Below are 22544 nucleotides of genomic sequence, written 5' to 3'. Positions count from 1 at the left end.
AAGTTCTCTCAGGGTCTTTGCAGCCTCATAATAGAAACAACTGTTGCGCACTTTAAATGAAAAAAAAAAAAAGGCAAATGAAATGTATGAGCTAAGTCTCTTTTTCAAAGCAACAAGATTGCAATCAATTACATAGGTGACCCATTCTCCTCTGAAAAATCATTTGGGAGTTCTGCTCTTGGCCTTTGTACAATGCTAGCTTGCCTTTTTTTTTTTTTTTTACTACAGGACTGGTTAGCTCAGCTGGCTTTGGTCACATTAGCATTGCATGGTTCTGAATCCAAATGCAGAGCACCTCCTCCTCCACCCCCTCCTTACAGAAAGTTCAGGGATGTATTTTCTCCAAGTGATAAATTGCCTAGAATATTAAAAAACCCCTTCCGTCCACAGTAAAATCTAAGGACATACACAACCTAGTTTTGCTGTTGTTTCCATTTTCCCCATTACCAACATCACCCTTGGTTCTCAAAACATTCGTTTTAATCATAGTTTATTGGGGAAAGAATTATCTGCCAGTCTCCTAGCTTATAAGAAAGAAGATAAAGTTGGAATCAAACTTCAGGATGAATTAATTGAGAGTACTGCCTGCGATGTGTCTATTCTGAATGTTACAGTGCACATCACAATGAAAACAGTTTTATTTTCCATGGTTGAAATAAATTACAATAAATAATTCAGTTCAATGGCAGAGATGTACTGGAGAGCAAGAGCAACAAAATTGACTACACTACACTGTGAGTCTCATTCTTGAATCTTCATTATCCATTTGAAACTTTTTACTGGTAGTAAATCATATTTCAAGTAGCTGCAGATCTCATAAAGCAGCTTGCTGCATTAAAATAAAACCAGAAAACCTGGGGCACTGGGAGGCTGCAGGGTTTGCCACTCAGCACTATTTGGGAAACTCTTTCTCACTCTTCTCTTGCCAACATCAAACAGAAAATTTTTTGATTTGATGTAAAAATTAAGCATCATTTGTCAAAAACATCCTCTAGGTAGGAATGCTTGCAGGATCTGTATGGAGAGGAATAGCTTTCAACTCCAGAGCCATTTTCCTCTAGTTTTTTTCAAGTGCCACTGTCATTTCCAGTTCATGGTATACTGTTTGAATGACTGCCTTACAATCATAGAACCTCAAACGTCCTACACAAGCCTCTGGGGGTCTCCAAATGAGCAAACGTGTAAGCTCAAGAGAGACTAACAAAGGCGTACGTGCTATGTTTCCTGTCTAAAAAGATGAGCCTGTCTTCACAGGAGAGCTAATTATTTAACTGGAATCTTAAAAGATACATATAGCATCATTGGGAAAGAAGGATACCTCAGGAAGAGAAAATAAAACGAGCAAAGGCAGAGGAGACAGGGCTTGGTGTATCTGAGGAATAATCAGGCTCTGTGTAGCAGGCTTTTCAGAGAGACCTTCTTTCGAGTGGAAAGGAACACAACTGAGGGTAGGAGAAGACTGGGCTGAGTCCAGGCTGCGAAAGGCCTTCAGTGTCATGCTGCATGAAGAAGCCAGTTTGGGCCAGTATGAACAGGGTAGCCTTCAAAGGACTTCTGAATAATGCTTAGGTCTGTGATTTAGAACAAAACTGATGGGAAACTGCGGGACAGCAATGATGGGGAGCTGCTGGAGGCAGGGCAACGTGTTTAGACACTACTGCGCAAGCCCAGAGGAGAAAGGAGGAGAGCCTCGGAGATGGAGAGAAGCGGTCAGAATCCTCGACTGCTTATCCCATTTTCTGCCCAGCTAAAGAAATCTTTCCAAGAAATACAACCTGATACTGAAGCCACAGGTTGATTCAGAGCTTTGAGAACATGGCCTCGGATTCCAGACTGCCTGTGAGAGAAGGGGCTGGACACTGGAGTGCCCCGGCAGGGCTGTGTGTGGTGCAGGGTGGCAGACCCATGGTCCCACAGGGAGCTCATGGGGTTAGGAGCAGTGACACGAACTCCACCCAGCGCCCACACCACACGGCAGAGATGACAACAAGCACGTTTATATTTAATATTCAGTGGTAAAATAAACTCTAACTGAGGCCATGCAAAATCAAAAAAAAGGGAGCGGGAAACAGCATGCTGCTTTATTGAACAGTCATCACAACATTTCCCAATGAATATCATATTTCACAACAGAACAGCATAAGGCATAATGACATGAGGGCATCTCAAGCCGTCCTCCAAGCAGAGTGCAGGGAATATTGTGCTTCATAATGAACACACTGTCCTTACAGGGGGAGGTTCACAGTTGCATTGCCTTTCATCTGCCACTATATCCTCCCTGACTTCCTGAAGGGATCTGGTTAGATGGACCTAAGAATCTCTATAACCAACAGTGGAGGGTTATTTTACTTAACATGTTCAAATGATTTTGTGTGAGGAGAAAACAGTCTTTTTTGGGAAAATTCACTTGGCCCACAGAAGCATTTTCCATTAGAGTTTAATGTTTAAACCATTGAGGATGGCATGCTGTCTTTCAGATTTGAAGTTTTTATTTATAGATGTTGAACTGGCATAGAGACTGCTGGCCAAGCGTTTGGAGAGATGATTTAGAGATGTTACTGAAATTTGGAAGCTCTTTTATCCTAATAATTACACAGGGAGGCTAAAGGACGACAGTGACTGACAGTGCTGGGAAGAGAACCTCGTTCCTTGACGCAGTCAGACTTCACTGCCACCGGCTTCATGCCAGGCTCTGTCAGACCCTGAGGACGCACAGGTGAACGAGGCACAGTCCTAGCCTCCAAAGGGCCCAGGGAGGCGAGGCAACATGCTGTTTGTGACAGCGCAGTATAGCAAGTGCCACAGACAGACGCCTGCACAGGAGGCTCTCAGAGGCCAGAAGAGGGGGCGAACCCTGCCGAGGCAGGGAAGGCTTCACCGAGGACATTTCAACCTGCTGTAGAGAATAAGGTAGTCAAGCGGGAAGAAGGGCGAGCAGGTGCAAAGGCTTGCAGAAGTGTCTGTGGAATGACGAGCAGCTCTGTGGGAGGGCCACTGAGAGGGTGTGTGTGGAGTGGTGGTGGCAGAGGAGGCTGGTGAGGTAGGCAGGGGTCTGATGTGAAGGGCCTTGTCCTGTGTGCTAGAGAATGTGGGCTTTAGCTTGCAGGAAATGGGGTACTCTTTAAGTTGACTGACCCTTCCACGCACTCATGTGGAAGGGAAAATGGCTGGTACAACTATTCTCCACATGGTGCGGCCCTTTAGGAGGCTGAGCCATCTGAGGTCTCCCAAGAAGATGCAGTTCTTTCCTCTTCTAGGATCGGGGGGCCACAGACACAGAAGGCTACCTGCTTGGCCTCAGTAAGGACACATCTCGGCCCCAGTCCTGTTGGCTCTGTTGCCAGCATCCTGAGAAATGGCACTGCCATTACTTCCCTTGGCCCACAGCACATAACTTAATAGTGTCCCCTGTCAGGAACGGTTCTCCTTGTCAGGAAGCTTTTTATTGATGTTCAGCCTTCATCTTCTCTTTCTTAATATTATCCCATTATGCCAATACTCCATTGTGCCATGCTAAGTAATTCCCTTTCCTCCTTGGCATTTACATCTTCCGAGTATTTATAGACTTATCAAATGCCCCATTTAGTTGTCACTTAGGCAGGCTATACATATTTAGCTTCTTTAATCTGGCCCCATAAGCCAGACTTTCCATTCTCCTAAATCACTTGAGTTACTTTCCTTCAGGTTTCTGTCAATTTGCTTCCAGCCTCTTGGTAATGCAGGGGGCTTGGGAGGAAGACGGGGTTGGGGAGGGAGGGCTTGCTCCCTTGGTGGGATAAGAACAGTTCACCATCTGCTGAGGGTGGAACTTCTCCCTTAAAGTACAAACTCCAAAACAAGCCAGGCCTCTAGAGAAGCTCTCAATGCCTCGTTATCTGCTTGTTTCACCTGCATACATTTCCAGCCAGGAACATTCTATTATTGACTCTTACGTGCTAGGTGCCCACATGCAACACATCTGTGAGGGGTACTTATTATGTGTCAGGTACTGTGCTGGAGACCTCTCCTTCCTTCTTTTCTCCCCTCCTCTTCATTTCTTAGACTTATTCATTGCTCAAAGAATTACTGAACTCCTACTGTGTGTCAAGCACTGTGGTACAGAACTGAATAAAATGTGGTCCCTGTGGCCGTAGAGAGCTCATGCAGCCTAAGTATTTATTCATCTCGTATTGCCCATCCATCAAGTTGTTTCCTTCCCATCTTAAGGGTCACAGAGAAATCAGTGCACTCAGCTCTCACTGGCGCTCTTGGTTGCCTGAGAGGATCCTCCTTGTCCCGTCTAAGCGAGCTGCCACATGACACACGGGCGTCAACGGAGCCCCTGCTTAGTGCTCTCCTGTGCTGGGTCTCTCTGGGGCCTAAGAGATTCCTCTTCAGGCCTGGTACTTCTATCACTCCTCCTTCTTGGCATTCGATATTCACGTGACTGCAACTAAATATGTGCTTCAATGTTTTTGTTTTTCCTTTCCATGATACTGATGTTCCAGGTTATGGAGTAACAGATGGCTGAAGGAGCGATGCAGTGGGAGACATCTGAGTTCTGGGGAGTCTGGGGAGTCTGGGCATGAGACCACAGCAAGGAGCACTTCAGCCACTTGATGCAGGGGCTACTCCACACAAGGTATAGAATCCCCCTGGCTGCGGTGCTGCTATCCTCAAAGAGGTGAGGAAGCTATTGCAAGGACACAGTTCAGTTCAGTTCAGTTCAGTCACTCAGTTGTGTCCGACTCCTTGCGACCCCATGAATCGCAGCATACCAGGCCTCCCTGTCCATCACCAACTCCTGGAGTTCACTCAGACTCACGTCCATCGAGTCAGTGATGCCATCCAGCCATCTCATCCTCTGTCGTCCCCTTCTCCTCCTGCCCCCAATCTCTCCCAGCATCAGAGTCTTTTCCAAGACTCTTCGCAAGAGATGGCCAAAGTACTGGAGTTTCAGCTTCAGCATCATTCCTTCCAAAGAAATCCCAGGGCTGATCTCCTTCAGAATGGACTGGCTGGATCTCCTTGCAGTCCAAGGGACTCTCAAGAGTCTTCTCCAACACCACAGTTCAAAAGCATCAATTCTTCAGCGCTCAGCTTTCTTCACAGTCCAACTCTCACATCCATACATGACCACTGGAAAAACCATAGCCTTGACTAGGCAAAGTAATGTCTCTGCTTTTGAATATGCTATCTAGGTTGGTCATAACTTTTCTTCCAAGGAGTAAGCATCTTTTAATTTCATGGCTGCAGTCACCATCTGCAGTGATTTTGGAGCCCCCCAAAATAAAATCTGACACTGTTTCCACTGTTTCCCCATCTATTTCCTATGAAGTGATGGGACTAGATGCCATGATCTTCGTTTTCTGAATGTTGAGTTTTAAGCCAACTTTTTCACTCTCTTCTTTCACCTTCATCAAGAGACTTTTTATAGTTCCTCTTCACTTTCTGCCATAAGGGTGGTGTCATCTGCATATCTGAGGTTATTGATATTTCTCCCGGCAATCTTGATTTCAGCTTGTGCTTCTTCCAGCCCAGGATTTCTCATGATATACTCTGCATAGAAGTTGAATAAGCAGGGTGACAATATATAGCCTTGAGGTACTCCTTTTCCTATTTGGAACCAGTCTGTTGTTCCATGTCCAGTTCTAACTGTTGCTTCCTGACCTGCATACAGATTTCTCAAGAGGCAGGTCAGGTGGTCTGGTATTCCCATCTCTGTAAGAATTTTCCACAGTTTATTGTGATCCACACAGTCAAAGGCTTTGGCATAGTCAATAAAGCAGAAATAGATGTTTTTCTGGAACGCTCTTGCTTTTTTTTAGGAAGTAGGAAAACTGATATTCAAAACCAGGTCTACTGACTACAAAATCTTTCTGCTTTGATTGTTGTAAAGTGGAAAGTCCTCAACAAATACAGAATTTACAATTAAACAGCTCTGAAAGGAGGATGGATTTTCATTGGTCTGAAAGCAGTTCCATCTGTATTTTCCTAAGCATGGCAAGGGATACAGAATTAACATGCAAGAGTTCTTCTGGGTTGCAAAGCACACAAAGCCACATTATCTCATGAAGGGCCAGAGAAGCAGGTTACCTTTACCTTGTTCTTCAAGTCAACCAAATAAGTCTTCCTTGACATACTATATGAACTCACTGCTGCAAAAATGGCCACTGATAGTTAAAAGTTTCCAAGAGTTAAAGACAAATGAATACGAAGGTTGAAGTCACCGCTCCAGCACACTAATATACTTTGAGAAAATTTCACATAATTTACCCTTCAAGTGCTATGTGAAAAATCGGCAATAACTGTAAAATGAATAAATTATGCCATCATTAAACATCATACTGTGCCATTCTTTCAAGAAATTCAAAAGAGTTTCTCGTAGCATGCACAGTGCCACTAAGAGGAATGAAGGCAGGGGAAGCTCTGTTACCCTTGAATAAGGCTGAAGGAGTAACAAGAAATGCCAGGGATGAGAGGAGGTTAAGGCCCCGGGAGGTTCTCGTACGGCGGAAACCGTAAAACCTAGAGACAAAAAAGCCTTGTGTTCTGTGTGTGCGTGAGTGCTACGTGGCTTCAGTTAGGGCCAACCCTTTGAGACCCTATAGACTATAGCCCTCCAGGCTCCTCTATCCATGGGGATTCTCCAGGCAAGAATACTAGAGTGGGTTGCCATGCCCTCCTTCAGGGGGTTTTCCTGACCCAGGGATCAAACCTATGTCTCTTACATCTCCTGTATTGGTAGTTGGGTTCTTTACTACCAGAGCCAGTGGGAAGCCCCAAGTTATATTCCAAGCACTGTTATTTAGTGGCTCTGTCTTTGGGCAAGTTATTTTGTCCCTCTGTTTTGTTATGTTCATACTTTTTGTCCACATCCCATGGCATGTGGGTCCCTGACTAGGGACCAAACCCGTACCCCCTGCATTGAAAGGTGGAGTCTTAACCACTGGACTGACGGGGATGACTCCATTTCACCTCTCTGAACCAATGCATACTTTATCCATACAGGTACTGTGGGATTGAATTTGTTCATGTATCTATCCCTCTCAAATTAAAAAGTATTCGTATTGGCCCTATCTACCCATTAGTCCATCCTAAAGGAAATCAGTCCTGAATACTCACTGTAAAGACTGATGCTGAAGCTGAAACTCCAATACTTTGGCCACCTGATGCGAAGAGCTGACTCACTGGAAAAGACCCTGATGCTGGGAAAGACTGGAGGCGGGAGGAGAAAGGGACGACAGAGGATGAGATGGTTGGATGGCATCACTGATGCGATGGACATGAGTTTGAGCAAACTCTGGGAGTTGGTGATGGACAGGGAAGCCTGGCGTGCTGCTGTCCATGGGGTTGCAAAGAGTCGGACACAACTGAGTGACTGAACTGAACTGAACCCATTAGGGTTGTTGTGAGAATCTGGAGAGACATTAGGTATGAAGACAATATACACATGGAAAGAGTTATGGAGTTTCTTTTCATTCTTGCCATTGCAAGGTAAGGCTTGGAGCTTACAGAAAGAACAAGTGAGAAAAAGTCAGATTGGACCCATGAATAAAATCCACATCACACCATGCCCCCATCCAGTCCAGTGAGTCTGGAACTGTCATTCACAGAAAGAACTCTAACAAAAGCAGAACACAGATGGGATTAGGAAGATGCAGGTACTCTGGCTTAAGTCATGGCCTTAAAATCAAATCATCTTGTGAAATGAAGTCTTGGGCTTGGGATTTCTTGGAAAGGATATTTTTCACATTTATAATTATGAACACTAGGGAAATGGACAAGGATGGGAACATTAAAAAGTAGTATCTATGTATTATTTTTCAAAATGAAGCTACTTTTACACATTTATTGAATACCTTCTCTGTGCTAGGTGAGTCTGTACTCATGGGTTCATTCTGCCCTCACAACTTCCGAGTCAAGGGCCCTTTCACTATGCAGATAGTGACTACTGCAGATAAAAGGGGTGACTTCCGGGCCCTACACTAGGCAGTGCAGTCAGGCCTCTCAAGGGCTTGGGACTGGGACAAGCACTCTGGGGGGTTCTCTCTCAGTCTCTCTCTGTGGGCCTGCCTGGCTTCTGCAGATCCTTCCGTCATGTTGGCGGCTCTTTTCTCTTGCTGCAGACTGGCTACCTCCATGAGCATACGGCAGGGAATGGCTGCCCCACGGCTCTTGAATTTTCAAGTTTTCAATTCAGCTGAGGCTGACCATTATCTTTTAAATGCTAGTTTCTAAATCCAGGGAAGATGAGCCAGTTTGGGTCAAGTGTTTCCCTCTCGTCCAATCAGTACTCAAAGAAAGGAGCCCTTGGCTCAGTTAAGAATTTATGAATGAACGTGTGTGCCTCCCCTTGCTTATCCTACATCCCTCTCAAGCCTGTTTCCAGGCCATTTAAAAGTTATATGGTATAGTGGTTAAGAGCAGAGGTTCTGCTACTTATTCGCTGTGTAGTATTGGGTGAACTGCTAGAGCTGCAATTACAGTATTTTGAACATAAAATGGAGATAAAAATATACGCCTCACAGAGTAATGAGACAAACAGAAACACACACACACACACTGGAATACATATGTGTATATATGTGTGTGTGTGTATATTAATATATATATAAAGCACTTAACATAAAAACCAAGCATATATAGAAAAAAAAAAACCAAGCATATAATAATTATTTCTACTTCTTTTTCATCATAATCATTAAACTTTTCTTTGAATCTGAGGTTGCCCTTCTATGGTGACCTCTCTGGTTCTAGCAACCCTGCAGTAAATAAGACTTCTGTTACATGATGGAGGAGAAGGCTAAATCTTTAAGGAGTGGGTGTAAAGATTCTTCTGCTTTGGAGTGGAAGGATGTGGAAATAATCCTAACCCAATCTTTTCTGGCCAAGGGAGTCTGCTCCTCTGTGATGCCCATACAAGTTTAGGATCCTTCTGGTGAGCCCTGGGTTGGCCTGGATGTGACACAGTAAGACGACCTCAGGTGTCATCTTCACATGTCATAGAAACACAGCTCAGAGCAGGAAGATTGAACTTGTGTCAAAACTTGGGAGTTACAAATGAAATCCAAAATTTCTTCCATTTGTGAAATATGGATAAATGTTACTACCTGTGCTGTATTCGCATAAAAAAGACAGATGTCATCTGCTATGCTTTCTTTTCCTATGAATTCTTCAAAATACAAAACAAAAAATCACTGAGAGTTAGAAGAAAAAGAATCATCCTTTTAGAAATAGATTGTTAAACGCTTTTCCAGAGTTAGTGTCAGTATTTAATCTATGAATTAAGAAATTTTCCTTGGAGAGGCTTTAAAAAAGAATGCATTTCAGTGAACTCTTTTTTGTGTTAATTTACAATAAGAGATAATTGTGCCAATCACTATTAATGGAGGGGCTAAAAACTATCTTGTCTGCCATTTGCCATGCCAAGTGAGAGATCTTACAAAGCATATCTAATAATCACTGGGCTAAACCTGTTTTCCTCATGAAATGCTATCTGCTTTCCATGGGTGTGAAGGAAAAGGAATGGTGGTTGTTCATTTTTTACTACATTTCTGCTATTCTGAGAACATTTGCTGCAGAATACTAGTAAAACTGCGCTAAACTGTAGATAAAAGAAAACTGACAGATTGCAGTCACTTCAATTCATAAAGAAAACACTTGGAGCCCCTGGGAATGCCAAATCAAGCCACTGGCACCCAATGACTCTATGTTAAGTCACAAAGTACATCATATTTTTTTCAGTTTAAACACAAAGGCTAGTGGATGTGTAACTTATTTATTTCAAATTCTTCTTTGTGAAGCTGGCTCTTCTTTTTTTAGCTCCTTGGAAAACACTGTAATTCCCCTATTCTATAAACACACAAATATAATTGTAAAATGACATCGTTCTGTTTTCATTTAATTACCCCTGAAAATGCTTTCTATTTAATATTCATTACTCAAAAGCTAATTTAAAAGAGAAAGAGATGCGACTTATTCAAAAAGATGTACTGTCATTCATAGCAATAGTTATCTAATATACAGAAGTTAATAAAGCAGATTAATCTGCAAGTCCCCTCAAGCCATTCTTGAGTTTTGGGCAACTGCCTCCTTGACCTTTCACCTTCCCGCTGCGCACCAGCAGCAGGTGCCAGCTGTGCAGCAAGCACGGCCGGCACTGAACGCACAGTCTGCCCTTACTCTGCTTCTGACCAGCAGCTGACCCTGCAGGAGTGATTGTCTCTGGTGCCGGCCTAAAGGCTACATAAACCAGCAGCAGATAAACAAAAGACTACACACACCAGCTGCCTCGCCTAAGGGTACCATCCTGGGCGGACACCTCCACTCCTTCTCCAGCGTACCAAATCGCTCCTTGTTTGTTTCCATACATGCATTTCACCCTTGTTATTTTGTGCAAGAGGCAGGCATAGGAGAAAACCCCCCAAAACAACGACGACAAAAAAACCCCATCCCTTCCCTCGAACTTGACTTTTGAGTATTCCATGTCAAACTGTGCCATTATGATGCTAATCCAGGCCTGATTTAGCAACTTTAATAAGAGGCTAAACCCTCTTGTAATTAGATAATAAAATTTTATTATGTATTTTAATATTAAAAGTCTTAAAATCAAACTCTTCAAATCATACACTGGTACAGAACTAAGGTACTTAAATATCACAGCCCCAGAAAATGGGAGCTTGAAAAAGCACATTGTGGCTAATTTTTCATTCTCAGAAATGTAAACATGGAATTCCTATGTGGTAGCAGTGAAGCTCCAACACTCTTAATTACGTGCAGGGAAGAATGAATCTATTCAAGTATGAAGCACACTGTACCATTTCCAGCAACAGCATGAGATGGTTTTGACAGTTATTTCTTGGATACAAATTACACAAGTATAAAAACAATCCCCATAATGATTAAACGCGGTTATGTACAGAGGAGAATACCAGTGCAAATGGTAACATATTTAAATGGTTTTCCTTCATTAAAAAAATTATATATGATATTAAACCATCAATCACTGCTGAAGCACTGGAGTTTAGACGCATTGTCACTGGTTGAAATAAATGACCTGGAGACAGAATTCTGGCTCACTCAATATGCTGTCTTTGCCGTTGCTTAGTCACCCAACTCTCTGCTGGTTTGGCTACATCTGGTGGATTCTATCCTTTTCAATTAATAAGGCAAGTTACGCTATCAGTGGGTTACATCTTTGAACTGTGCTTAGAGGTAGACAAACACATGTCCTAGAGAAAAAAACAAACCCACAAATGCTCTCTGTTCTGTCAGCCATTTAGAACAATATTTGAAGTACCTTTTTTTTTAAACCCATGTTTAAAATTTTCCTATGTAATTTCAGCAGTTATTATATAGTATACAACAATATACTCTTAGCATTACTATTTATTTTGTTAAGTAGTAGTTTATAACCATATTAGATTTGATGTCTAAAGTCACTGTCTGCAGACTGCACTTCTAAACATATTTTTTGGGGTTTGCTGTGCAGACATTCACTGACCATCACAAGGCTTCAGGCTCTGCCAGGTGTGAGGTCAAGTATCAGGACAGAGGTGATTTGGGGGAAAAAAGGTACTGTGTAAAGGCAACAGGATTATAAGCAGGTTTCTATTTTAAAATACCATTTTTTGTTACAGGTGAAATAGTCATTCAACAAATATTTCTATAACAAAGATTACACAAAAAAGGCAAAGATATGGTATATAACAAAGGATTTGGACCAGAATTATCCTTTTAAAGATGAACAGAGAAATGAGTTCAGAGTATCAAAGATAAAAGCCATTTTAATTAAAAATTAGTGTTTTATTTTTAAAATCATTAACTTCAACTTTCTACACTGATCTTTAGGGATAGTGATCACAAAGTCATCATTCTTAAAGAGTTTTAGTGCCTTTTGGACTTTTGCTACCTGGCTATTAACTATATACTTCCGTGCAGCCCTGTTCCTCTTTCAGTTCAGTTCAGTTGCTCAGTCGTGTCCAGCTCTTGGCGAGCCCATGGACTACAGCGCAGCAGGCTTCCCTGACCATCACCAACCCCCAGAGCTTGCTCAAACTCACATCTGTCGAGTTGGTGATGCCATCCAACCATCTCATCCTCTGTCGTCCCCTTCTCCTCCTGCCTTCACTCTTTCCCAACATCAGGGTCTTTTCCAATGAGTCAGTTCTTCGTATCAGGCAGTCAAAGTATTGGAGTTTCAGTTTCAGCATTAGTCCTTCCAATGAATATTCAGAACTGATTTCTTTTAGGACGGACTGGTTGGATATCCCTGCAGTCCAAGGGACTTGCAAGAGTCTTCTCCAACACCACACAGTTCAAAAGCATCAATTCTTCAGCACTCAGCCTTCTTTATGGTCCAACTCTCACATCCATACATGACTACTGGAAAAATCATAGCTTTGACTAGATGGACCTTTGTTGGCAAAGTAATATCTCTGTTTTTTAATATGCTCTCTAGGTTGGTCATCGCTTTTCTTTCAAGGAGCAAGTACCTTTTAATTTCATGGCTGCAGTCACCATCTGCAGTGATTTTGGAGCCCCCTAAAATAGTCTCTCACTGTTTCCATTGTTTCCCCATCTATTTGCCTTGAAGTGATGGGACCAGATGCCATGATCTTAGTTTTCTGAAAGTTGAGTTTTAAGTCAGCTTTTAAACTCTCCTCTTTCACATTCATTAAGAGGCTCTTTAGTTCCTCTTTGCTTTCTGCCATAAGGGTAGCGTCATCCACGTATCTGAGGTTACTGATAATTTTTCCTGGCAATCCTGATTTCAGCTTGTGCTTCATCCAGCCCAGCATTTCACATGATGTCTTCTGCATATAAGTTAAACAAACAGGGTGTCAGTATACAGCCTTGATGTACTCCTTCCCCAATTTGGAACCAGTCTGTTGTTCCATGTCCAGTTCTAACTGTTGCTTCCTGACCTGCATACAGGTTTCTCAAGAGGCAGGTCAGGTGGTCTGGTATTCCCATCTCTGTAAGAATTTTCCACAGTTTGTTGTGATCCACACAGTCAAAGGCTTTGGTATAGTCAATTAAGAAGTAGATGTTTTTCTGGAACTCTCTTGCTTTTTCTGTGATCCAATGGATGTTGGCAATTTGATCTCTGGTTCCTCTGCCTTTTCTAAATCCAGCTTGAACATCTGGAAGTTCATGGTCCATGGTCCATGTTGAAGTCTGGTTTGGAGAATTTTGAGCATTACTTTGCTAGCGTGTGAAATGAGTGCAATTGTGCGGTAGTTTTGGGATTGAAATAAAAACTGACCTTTTCCAGTCTTGTGGCCACTGATGAGTTTTCCAAATTTGCTGGCATGTTGAGTACAACACTTTAACAATATCATCTTTTAGGATTTGAAATAGCTCAACTGGAATTCCATCACTCCCACTAGCTTTGTTCGTAGTGATGCTTCCTAAGGCCTACTTGACTTCACATTCCAGGATGTCTGGCTCTAGGTAAGTAATCATACCATCATGGTTATCTGGGTCTTGAAGATCTTTTTGTATAGTTCTTCTGTGTATTCTTTTTTTTTTTTTTCATATTTCTTAATGACAAATTTCTTAAGATTTAATTTGTGCTTCTGTGTATTCTTGCCACCTCATCTTAATGTTCTGCTTTGGTTAGGTCCATACCTTTTCTATTCTTTATTGAGCCCATCTTTGCATGAAATGTTCCCTTGGTATTTCTCATTTTCTTGAAGAGATCTCTAGTCTTTCCTATTTTATTGTTTTCCTCTATTTCTTTGCATTGATCACTGAGGAAGGCTTTCTTATCTCTCCTTGCTATTCTTTGGAACTCTGCATTCAGATGGATGTATCTTTCCTTTTCTCCTTTGCCTTTCACTTCTCTTCTTTTCTCAGCTATTTGTAAGACCTCCTCAGACAACCATTTTGCCTTTTTGCATTTCTTTTTCGTGGAGATGTCTTGATCACCACCTCCTGTACAATGTCACGAACCTGCATCCATAGTTCTTCAGGCACTCTGTCTATCAGATCTAATCTCTTGAATCTATTTGTCACTTCTACTGTATAATCGTAAGGGATTTGATTTAGGTAATACCTGAGTGGTCTAGTGTGGTTTTCCCTACTTTCTTTTAAGTCTGAATTTTGCAATAAGGAGTTCATGATCTGAGCCACAGTCAGCTCCCAGTCTGTTCCTATTAGATACTTTGATTTGATCCTAAGTAATTAGATTACACACACACACACACACACACACACACACACACACTTGACCAAAGTTAACTTTATTTTTGCCTCAAACTATCTTGCTATTTTGAAAATTAAAAAAATATATATTTGGGGGATGTTAGATGAGTTTAATTGCCCCTTATTGAATGCTTTCTACATGCAAAGATACAACTCAAATGTGATAAAATTTCCTCTTTAAGTTTCAGTAAAGACCTAAGTATAGGGTCATATATAAAAGCAAAATAATGGCATCTTTTTAAAACAACAAATTTAAAAAGTATGCTTTAAGAATTATTAAAACATCAGAGAGAAGCAAAAATATCACTGTTGCAAGGCCTCATAAGAGGGCTGAGAGAAATGTAAGGGGTCGTGCATGAAGAGATCTTAGTTCTGAAATTCTCTAAGATTACAGAATACAGAGGTGAAAAAAATGGAAGCCAAACATACAGTGTTGGCCTGCACAGTAATATTATTTTTCAATCAGTGACCAACATTTTTAAAACTAGATTTCTGGCTTCTCCTTGGGAGGGAATCTCTATACATCTGGCAACACTGGGTCTTACCACCTTACAGGGCAACAATTAGCTAGAAGCTGTTTGGAGACTGCCCCCTTTAAACAGGGATGTACACTGAACATAGCTTTCATTACTGTCTACCTCCGTCAAGTTTCCTACTTGGCTCTATAGCACCTTAGTCTACGGTACCTTATCTTAACACAGTGAAAAGTAGGAGAGGGATGCTCAAAAGAGTCGTTTCAGATGTGCCAGTGTGAGAGACTCTCAGCAGACCTGCTGGTACTCAGTGGTAGAAGCCTCCTTTAGAGAAGAGAGGCTGCTTACAATCAGAAAGAGGTGAAAAATGGCATTCAATACTGATGAATCAGTGGTAAGAGTCAGGACAGAGCCCAGAGATGTGCAGGCGATGCAAAGCACTTGTTGCTTCCCCAGCTTCATCTCACAGCTGCCATACTGATTCCACCCTAGAGAAATCGGGTTAGAGTAAACTTCAAGAGCTGCCCCGGAGGCAGTAAAGGAAAGGAACAAAGGGACATCCTGAGACAGTTATGCTGTCAGACTCTGGCCTTCGCAAGGATACACATCTTACTAACTTGTTCACCTTCCGTGTCTGGCTACAGAATTAATGAGTGGGTGTGGGCATGGAGTAAAAGATGAAGCTCTGCCAGCTCTACCTCAGTGAAGGTGAAGCCACAGGACTTCTCTACACCAGCTGGCAAAGCAACTTCCCTCTGTCTTGCCCACTGTCTCTTTGGGTCACTGCCCATCTGTTTCATTTCAGCTGCAGTGCAAAGTTGGGGTATAAGATGACTGCTCTGAATCATTCTACCTTAAGGATGACCCCTGGGACTTATTGGAAGCTCAACTTGCCTCACTGTAAATGCTTAAAACACACATATTACTTCAAGTTAGAAGCTACCAACAAACTATAGCTTTGTGGTTAAGCTGTATGTGAACTGTGAATGAAACATATCAAGATAAAATTTTAGTTTTTCCATTTATTGACTACATGATCTTATTGACTACTAGTAACTTAGGAAATTACTTAATCTTTTTATGCCTTAGTTATCTATAAAATGGTGCTCATAATATGACAGCTTTACAGATACTGTGGTGATGGAATCAGACTAACAGCTTATATGTAAAAAGCTTAAGCTTGTCTGAAATATTGGCCAGTATTATTTTCCTTGAAATAAATACAAAGTACATACATATATTGCTGTGAAGAAGACCATGATTGCAGCAGCATGTGCAAAAAACAATTTTATTATTCTGATTTTTTTACTTGTCATGCCTAATAACTTATCCCTGGCTTCTCTTTAAATCCATGTTATCCTCTGATCCAGTTGTAAATATTCTTTTTGCATGTTTTTTTTGACATCAATCTGCTGTTATATTTTTGATAATAGCTGCAAATTAACCAGACTGAGCTAGTGGGCCATGAACATACTTTCTAATTAGGATTCACTAGGAATGTCTATAACAACATTAGAAAATTTGGTTAATTTTTTAGGAGCATAAGAGACATGAATATATTTCATCTGCTTAAGCATTTCCCACTGTAAGAGTCTTGCTGAGGTTCTATAGGCCAAAATCTCAACATCAGTTAAATATGTGACTGCACTTTCTCCTACTTAGTATTATGGAATGGAATCTTAAGTATGAAAGATGTCTTGTATAGTATGTCAAAATGTTGAGCAATATCGTTTCAATCTAAACACAGAAATGAAAAAAGAGCAGATGATTTCCCTTCTGCTATAATTCACTTTGGGATGTATGTCACGAAGAGCACTATACAAAAGCAATTTTCATTGATTGACTGACTGACTGAGGAAAAGGGTGACTGTTCTCTCCAGCTTACGTCCCTACTGAAGAATCTGAAGTATGATTCTTATAACTCCTGACAGCTCTTCACAATTTGTAGTTAAATGCTAGGTTAGCACAAAGGGGGAGGGAGGGTGAGAAAGAAAGGATTATAATTAGAACTTTTTCTGGTTTTTAGTACAGCTCACTTGAGTCAGATAGTTAAACAGAAGAGGTTAAGATAAATTCAAACCTAAATGTTCTAATTACTCCATTCAGCCTATTTAAATTTTAGAGAACATAATTGCTAAAAATACACTGTTAATAAGTTAATGGTATAATCGAATAATGGTATAATGGTATATATATATACCATTATATATATATATATATATACTGACCATTATATAATTCTTGTTCTATTTCTACGTAAGTTGCTACTCTTTCTAGAATATTTAGTTTTAAAAGAAGTTCTGATTTAGAGAAGCATTCAACATCAGTGTCCTAGTCTTATAATCTGAAAGAGAATGAGTCACATCTTTGAAATGCCTCTCTAATTTGTATAAAACATGCTCTTTCATTTACCTAATTTGGATAGATCTTTCTTTCACTTTGTGATATAACTAAATGAACGCTGACCTCTGAGTTATATATGCAAATACTTAACACGACCAGGGATAAAATTGAAAACACTTCACACAGAAATCTTACATTCCAGATTATTGTAATAGATCCATGTGTAATCCCTGTTACTACTGACCTGTTCTTCAAATTTTAGTTTATCTTTCTAATGACATAAAATCATGGGGAACTTTTTTTGCTAATATACATAAACTAGGTTTTTCTCAGTTGTTAAGGTAAAGCAATGCTGGTTAGACAATAATTCTTACTTGAAATAGATTCACTTAATTATAATAGATCTTTATTCTAATAATGGACTAAATTTAATGCTTGAAAATTTAGATTTGTTTGCAAAATATGGAAGATGGCTTATTTGGGGAATGTTTTTTTAAAAACACTGAAGATCTAAAGCCATGTAGCAGGTCATAATAAACACATTTTCAGGTGAGAGGCACTTAAAATGTCTTTCCCAAGCAGCTGCATACAAATGGAAAGGCCTATAAGAATGTCAGAAAATCCTTTATGTAGGTTCATGCTTCATTTGCTGTGGAAGCTTGAGGAGATAACTTTTGCAATTTAGAATTGACACTCTTCATGCAATTATGCTTCCAGCAACATAGGTCCAGGTTTGGGGGGGAGGGGAAACAGTTCAAACTAGTAAATAATTGCAGTATCATTGCATCAGTTTAGTTTAAAGAGCTGACAAACTCTCTCTAAACTCTAAGCACAATTAGTCATTAGGGTCTAGTTTTTCAGCACTGTTAAGCAATTTGTAACCCATTCCTTTTAATAGGGTTAGGCATTACTTAACCGACACAGATGCCTTGAAAACCGAAACCTTGAGTTATGAAGCAGCAACCTTGTTCATTACCTTCTCTGATAGGCAAATCATCTATAAAAACAGCATTTAATGGGCAACCAATGAATAATCAATGGCTCACTTTTCATCTGAGTGTGAAAATGAGAATAATCTAATATAAATTCCCTCTGGTAAGAGGCTGAATCTTGGATTCTGCTGCTCTTCAGGGTTGATTTATAAGGTCTTGGAAAGCTGATGTAAACAGATGATCAATGGGACCCATCCTTGCTCATAATAACCCCCAACTGGCCCACTCCCTCTTTTCCAAGTCTATCCCTTCAGGCTATTAGCTCTGTCCAGCTAATTCTTCCCACTACTTCTGCCTGCTGCTTTTACTCTGGCCATCCGTTCAGTCCAGCCGACTCAGAAGTAATTTTATACGCAGCAGAGAGCGGGTGGAATTGATTTTTCACTCAGTGCTCAGTTCCCATCTGAATAATTATCAATTTTACTGCCTCATAAAGGGAAGAGTCAAAATTTCAAATCAATTCAAAAGAGCTTTTGAGACGACAGAAACTGTGCATAAGAATAGAGGTCAAAGATGTCAGTGACCTAAGGAGATGATGTCAGATACTACTATACCCAATAGCTGACATCAGAGGCACTCAAGATGATATAACCTAGTGCTAATGCAAATCATATTTATGCTGACTACCAGAAACCAGTCATTAATATTTAAAATGCTATCTGAGAGCCTACATTCCAAATAAATAGAATGCATTCCACTGTTAATAAAGATATATCACTACTTAGTCAAATGCTGTAAAGTAAAGGATTACCAAGTATTATTAACACATAGGAATTACTTAAACCAACAAACACAGGATAATTCTGAGTAAAGACAAACATGATTGTCCTTTGCACAACAATATTACTTGTTCTGCACAGTCTGATGGCATTTGTCCAGGACCATGGCCTATTGATTTTTGCTAAAATTTTCTACTCACTTAAAAGTTCCTGCCAAAGTTTATGGGACAATATTACGATCATGGTTGAATACTGGCAGGTGGTAGACTTGTCACTTGCCATGGTGGGGTTGGGGGTGGGCTTGATTCCTGGCCAATCCATGGGTATTTATTTTCTCCACTAGCTGGCTACATGCTTTAATTCTGTGGTTCTCAGCCTTCTCATAAAACACCTGAGCACTATGACACACTCCCAGCAGAACCAATGGCTACTGCAGATGGATGGATGAGGAGAGGTGTATCCAAATCTTGATAGGATGTATATTTTGAAGAAGCATTCTGGCTGAATCTGAGATCTTATCCCTACCAACTAGTTCCCTGAGAATAAATGGTGTAAGTAAGTTGTAAGGACTTCGGTTTTTAAGCCAAACAGACCTTGGTTCACATTCCACTTTCCAGTTGATCTCTCTGTGCTTCAATTTATTCAACTGTAAAATGGGGATGATTATATCCACATTTCATGGTTGTTGTGGAGGTCTAAATGAGGAGACGTCCCTGAAAGTACTCTCCTACTGTCATCACTGTACTAATCCAATAGCATATAATTAGTTACTGGTCTCTCCTTCCCATCTGGCAGGAAAAACTTAAGAAGAGAAATTAATGTCTTCTGGATCTTAACAGCTCTTGCACCTTGTACATAGGAGGTCCTCAATAAAGGAGTTACCTTCCTCCTGTTTAATCACCAACATGTTTTGTAACAATTTCAGGATCATACCAAATAGTTGCAGCCCTTTGCTTATTTATGTAAAATCTTCATCCACACCTTCTTGCCAGGAAATTAACTGGTTAACTGAAACATCACCACAGATAAAGTTTACATAACTTCATTTAAGTATTAGCAAAAAATGACAGCTAGGAAGAAAACCTCTTCTTTGGCTTTCTTATTCATTTTCATCATTTATTTACTCAGACTGACATTTTCTGCTGATTGCAGGCGACTTATTTGCTGGCTAATGACCATGTTAAAGTATTTACATTTGCAAACCACAGACTATTATGGAGATAGTTTGGCAAAATAAGACAACTGGAAGCAGTATAAAGATATCATTTCCCAAATTTAGTAGAATGGGAATATATCATAGTGATGCTATCTCCATAGCAAAATGATATTACTCTCTTTGAAATGTTTCTGGCATATATATTATGTTTATCTTTATGCATGCTGTTACTGTGATTTGTAGAAGTGACTTTTTAAAGAACATTAAACTTAGACCTAATTCATATTAGCTAGTCAGAAAACATTTGAAAATTAACAAGTCGTGGCTTTATCACTTATTATGGTTTTGGGAATATGACCCCTCTGAACCTTGATTTCTCATCTACAAATGGGGAAAATGACCCAGCAGGTCACCTGGCACAGCCGAGGAGCCCAGCAAATGGCAGTTTCTCAGCACACTAGAGTATTTACAAGGCAAACCTAAGATGACGTTATTAGAGGCTCCAGGAAACAAATAGGAGGTTGACTGTTTCTAGTTCCAGCTTTGACTTTTATTCAGTATTTCTCTCGTCTCTGAAAGTGCTATCCTCTTTCCGAATACTAGCTTCACTGCGTGAGATGCATGAGTTAGAGATTTGCTGAGGGCAGGTAATCCTGAGGCCAACTATCCTACTTACATGGAAAATGCTTCTAGAGGAGAACCAGGAAAGGGTCTTGGCAAGACCAGTTGCTCTAAGGTATTCAGAGACTAAACTGGCTTCGGGAAAACTCTTATCTCTTAAGCTCGGTGAACAACCACCATTTACCTGCTGCAGGACCTCTGGATTTTGCTGCATAAAATGTAATAGTCTCTGACCAGCCTGGGTAGCCTCTCGGCATCGAAGTGATTTCTTGCCCTCTTTTGCTATGTGCTTGAAGAGGTAGGTGACGATGTAGTCTAAACTGGTACAGCAGCTGGAGGAGACGACTGTATCTGTGTGAACAACCAATGAGAATTCACTTGGTGACTAACGTGTTTGTTTCATCTCACTCTAATGCCTAAATTAAAAAAAAAAAAAACAATTTCTGGTTTCAAAGCACTTTTATCAAACTATAAATTCTTTGAGGATTTTTGCTTTGCTTATCTCTTTAAACCAAATATCAACTACAGGACTTCACAGAGAGACACATTAGTAAGTAAATGATTCCTGGATTGCATTGGACAGAATTTTCCATATGTGACCTTAATGACCTTCTGTTCAATTTAAGTGTCTTTATTAAATATCTACATGGCGCAAAGTGCTCTGCTTCAGGGGAAACTGTAAACTTGGCACAAAGTACTTTGCTTCAGGGAAACCCTCGCCCTTGTGTCAAAGAGACCATGATTAGACATAAGCACTGGAGCACAGTGCTGTGTAGAAATGAGGAGCACACTGCTGTGAATATTTTGAGAGAGATATTGCGTTTGGATGAGGATCAAGGAGGGTTTGGTGGAGGCAGCACCTGAGATGGACTGGGGAAAGTTATTTCAGTTAAACATAAGGAAGGACATTTTTCAGATGGAGAGATTAGCACAGTATACATAATATGGTGAGAAGGTATGGATTTTCAAGACAGAATTTCAACCTAGTTTCAAATTCCATCTTTTCCAGCTACTTGCTGTGTGTTATTGTGAAGGAGCCAATTAAGCTTTCTCATCATTTGTAAAATATGTTGCAGAGCTGAATGAGGAGAAAAATAACTAGAAATTCTCACAGTAAAAATAACTGATATTTATTGAGAGCTTACTATGTTTAATTAACAACATGAGTACCTAGAGGGTATTATGCTAAGTGAAATAAGTCAGACAGAGAAAGCTAAATACCATGAGTTCACTTATATGTGAAACCTAAAGGGAAAGAAACCAAATGAACAAACATGACGAAAGAGATACAGAGAGCCAGCAGGCGGCTGCCAGAGGAGAGGGCGCGGGAGGAACGAGAGAAACAGGCGAGGGAGAGTAAGGGGCACAAACTTTGAGTAAAAAAATGAGGCTCGGGTACAAACTGTACAGTGTGGGGAACACAGCCAATAATATCTGGGTAGACTGACAGATGGTAACTAGACTCCTCAGCATTTTACCACCATGTAATGTTTAGAAATATTGAATGACTATGTTGGGCACCAGACACTCTTTACAAACAAAAACAAACTCACAGAAGAAGAAATCAGAACTGTGGTTCTCAGAGGTGGCTGGGCAGCAGGAGGGGGAACTGGATGAAGGTGGTCAAGCGGTATAAATGACACTGCTGTGTATTATATATAAAAGTTAGAGTATATCCTATGAATACCCATCACAAGGATGAGCATTCTTATATTTTTAACTATATGTGATGATAAATGTGATAAATGATAGATGATAAATATCAAACTTATCGTGGTAATCATTTTGGGATGTATATACGTCAAATCATTATGTTATACACCTTAAATGTGTACAGTGTCAACTATATCTCAAAAAAACTGGAAGGAGAAAAATATGGCAGTTCTTACTAATTTCCCTCATGGTATATTTAGGGAGTAGGACTTATGGCTTGAGTAAATGAATGTGTAGAAGAATCATAAGAGAGTAGGCTGACAAAATAGTTTGGGATCTTCCTTGAGGGTATCCAGCAGTGAGTCACACATTTACACATAATCTGAAAGGCAACAGA

At 40.5% G+C, this 22544-nt stretch overlaps 1 protein-coding gene across 6 annotated transcripts in view; it reads right to left on the bottom strand.

Moving 5' to 3' along the window:
- Positions 1–22544, bottom strand: part of RANBP17 (RAN binding protein 17) — a 383888-nt gene that overhangs the window by 10885 nt on the left and 350459 nt on the right. For 5 of the 6 annotated variants that reach the window (XM_059878829.1, XM_059878830.1, XM_024981423.2 and 2 more), the window contains one exon: positions 20679–20845. The exons of the other annotated variant lie outside the window; for it this stretch is intronic. In XM_059878829.1, coding sequence (XP_059734812.1) covers positions 20679–20845 — 167 coding nt within the window. The remainder of the gene's footprint in view (positions 1–20678; positions 20846–22544) is intronic. 6 annotated transcript variants of the gene reach the window in all.

The sequence above is a fragment of the Bos taurus genome, chromosome 20 (assembly GCF_002263795.3).
Source record: "Bos taurus isolate L1 Dominette 01449 registration number 42190680 breed Hereford chromosome 20, ARS-UCD2.0, whole genome shotgun sequence".
In the NCBI taxonomy this organism is placed as follows: domain Eukaryota; kingdom Metazoa; phylum Chordata; class Mammalia; order Artiodactyla; family Bovidae; genus Bos; species Bos taurus.
The sequence above is the reverse complement of the archived record's forward strand: the minus strand, read 5'-3'. Positions and strand labels throughout refer to the sequence as shown.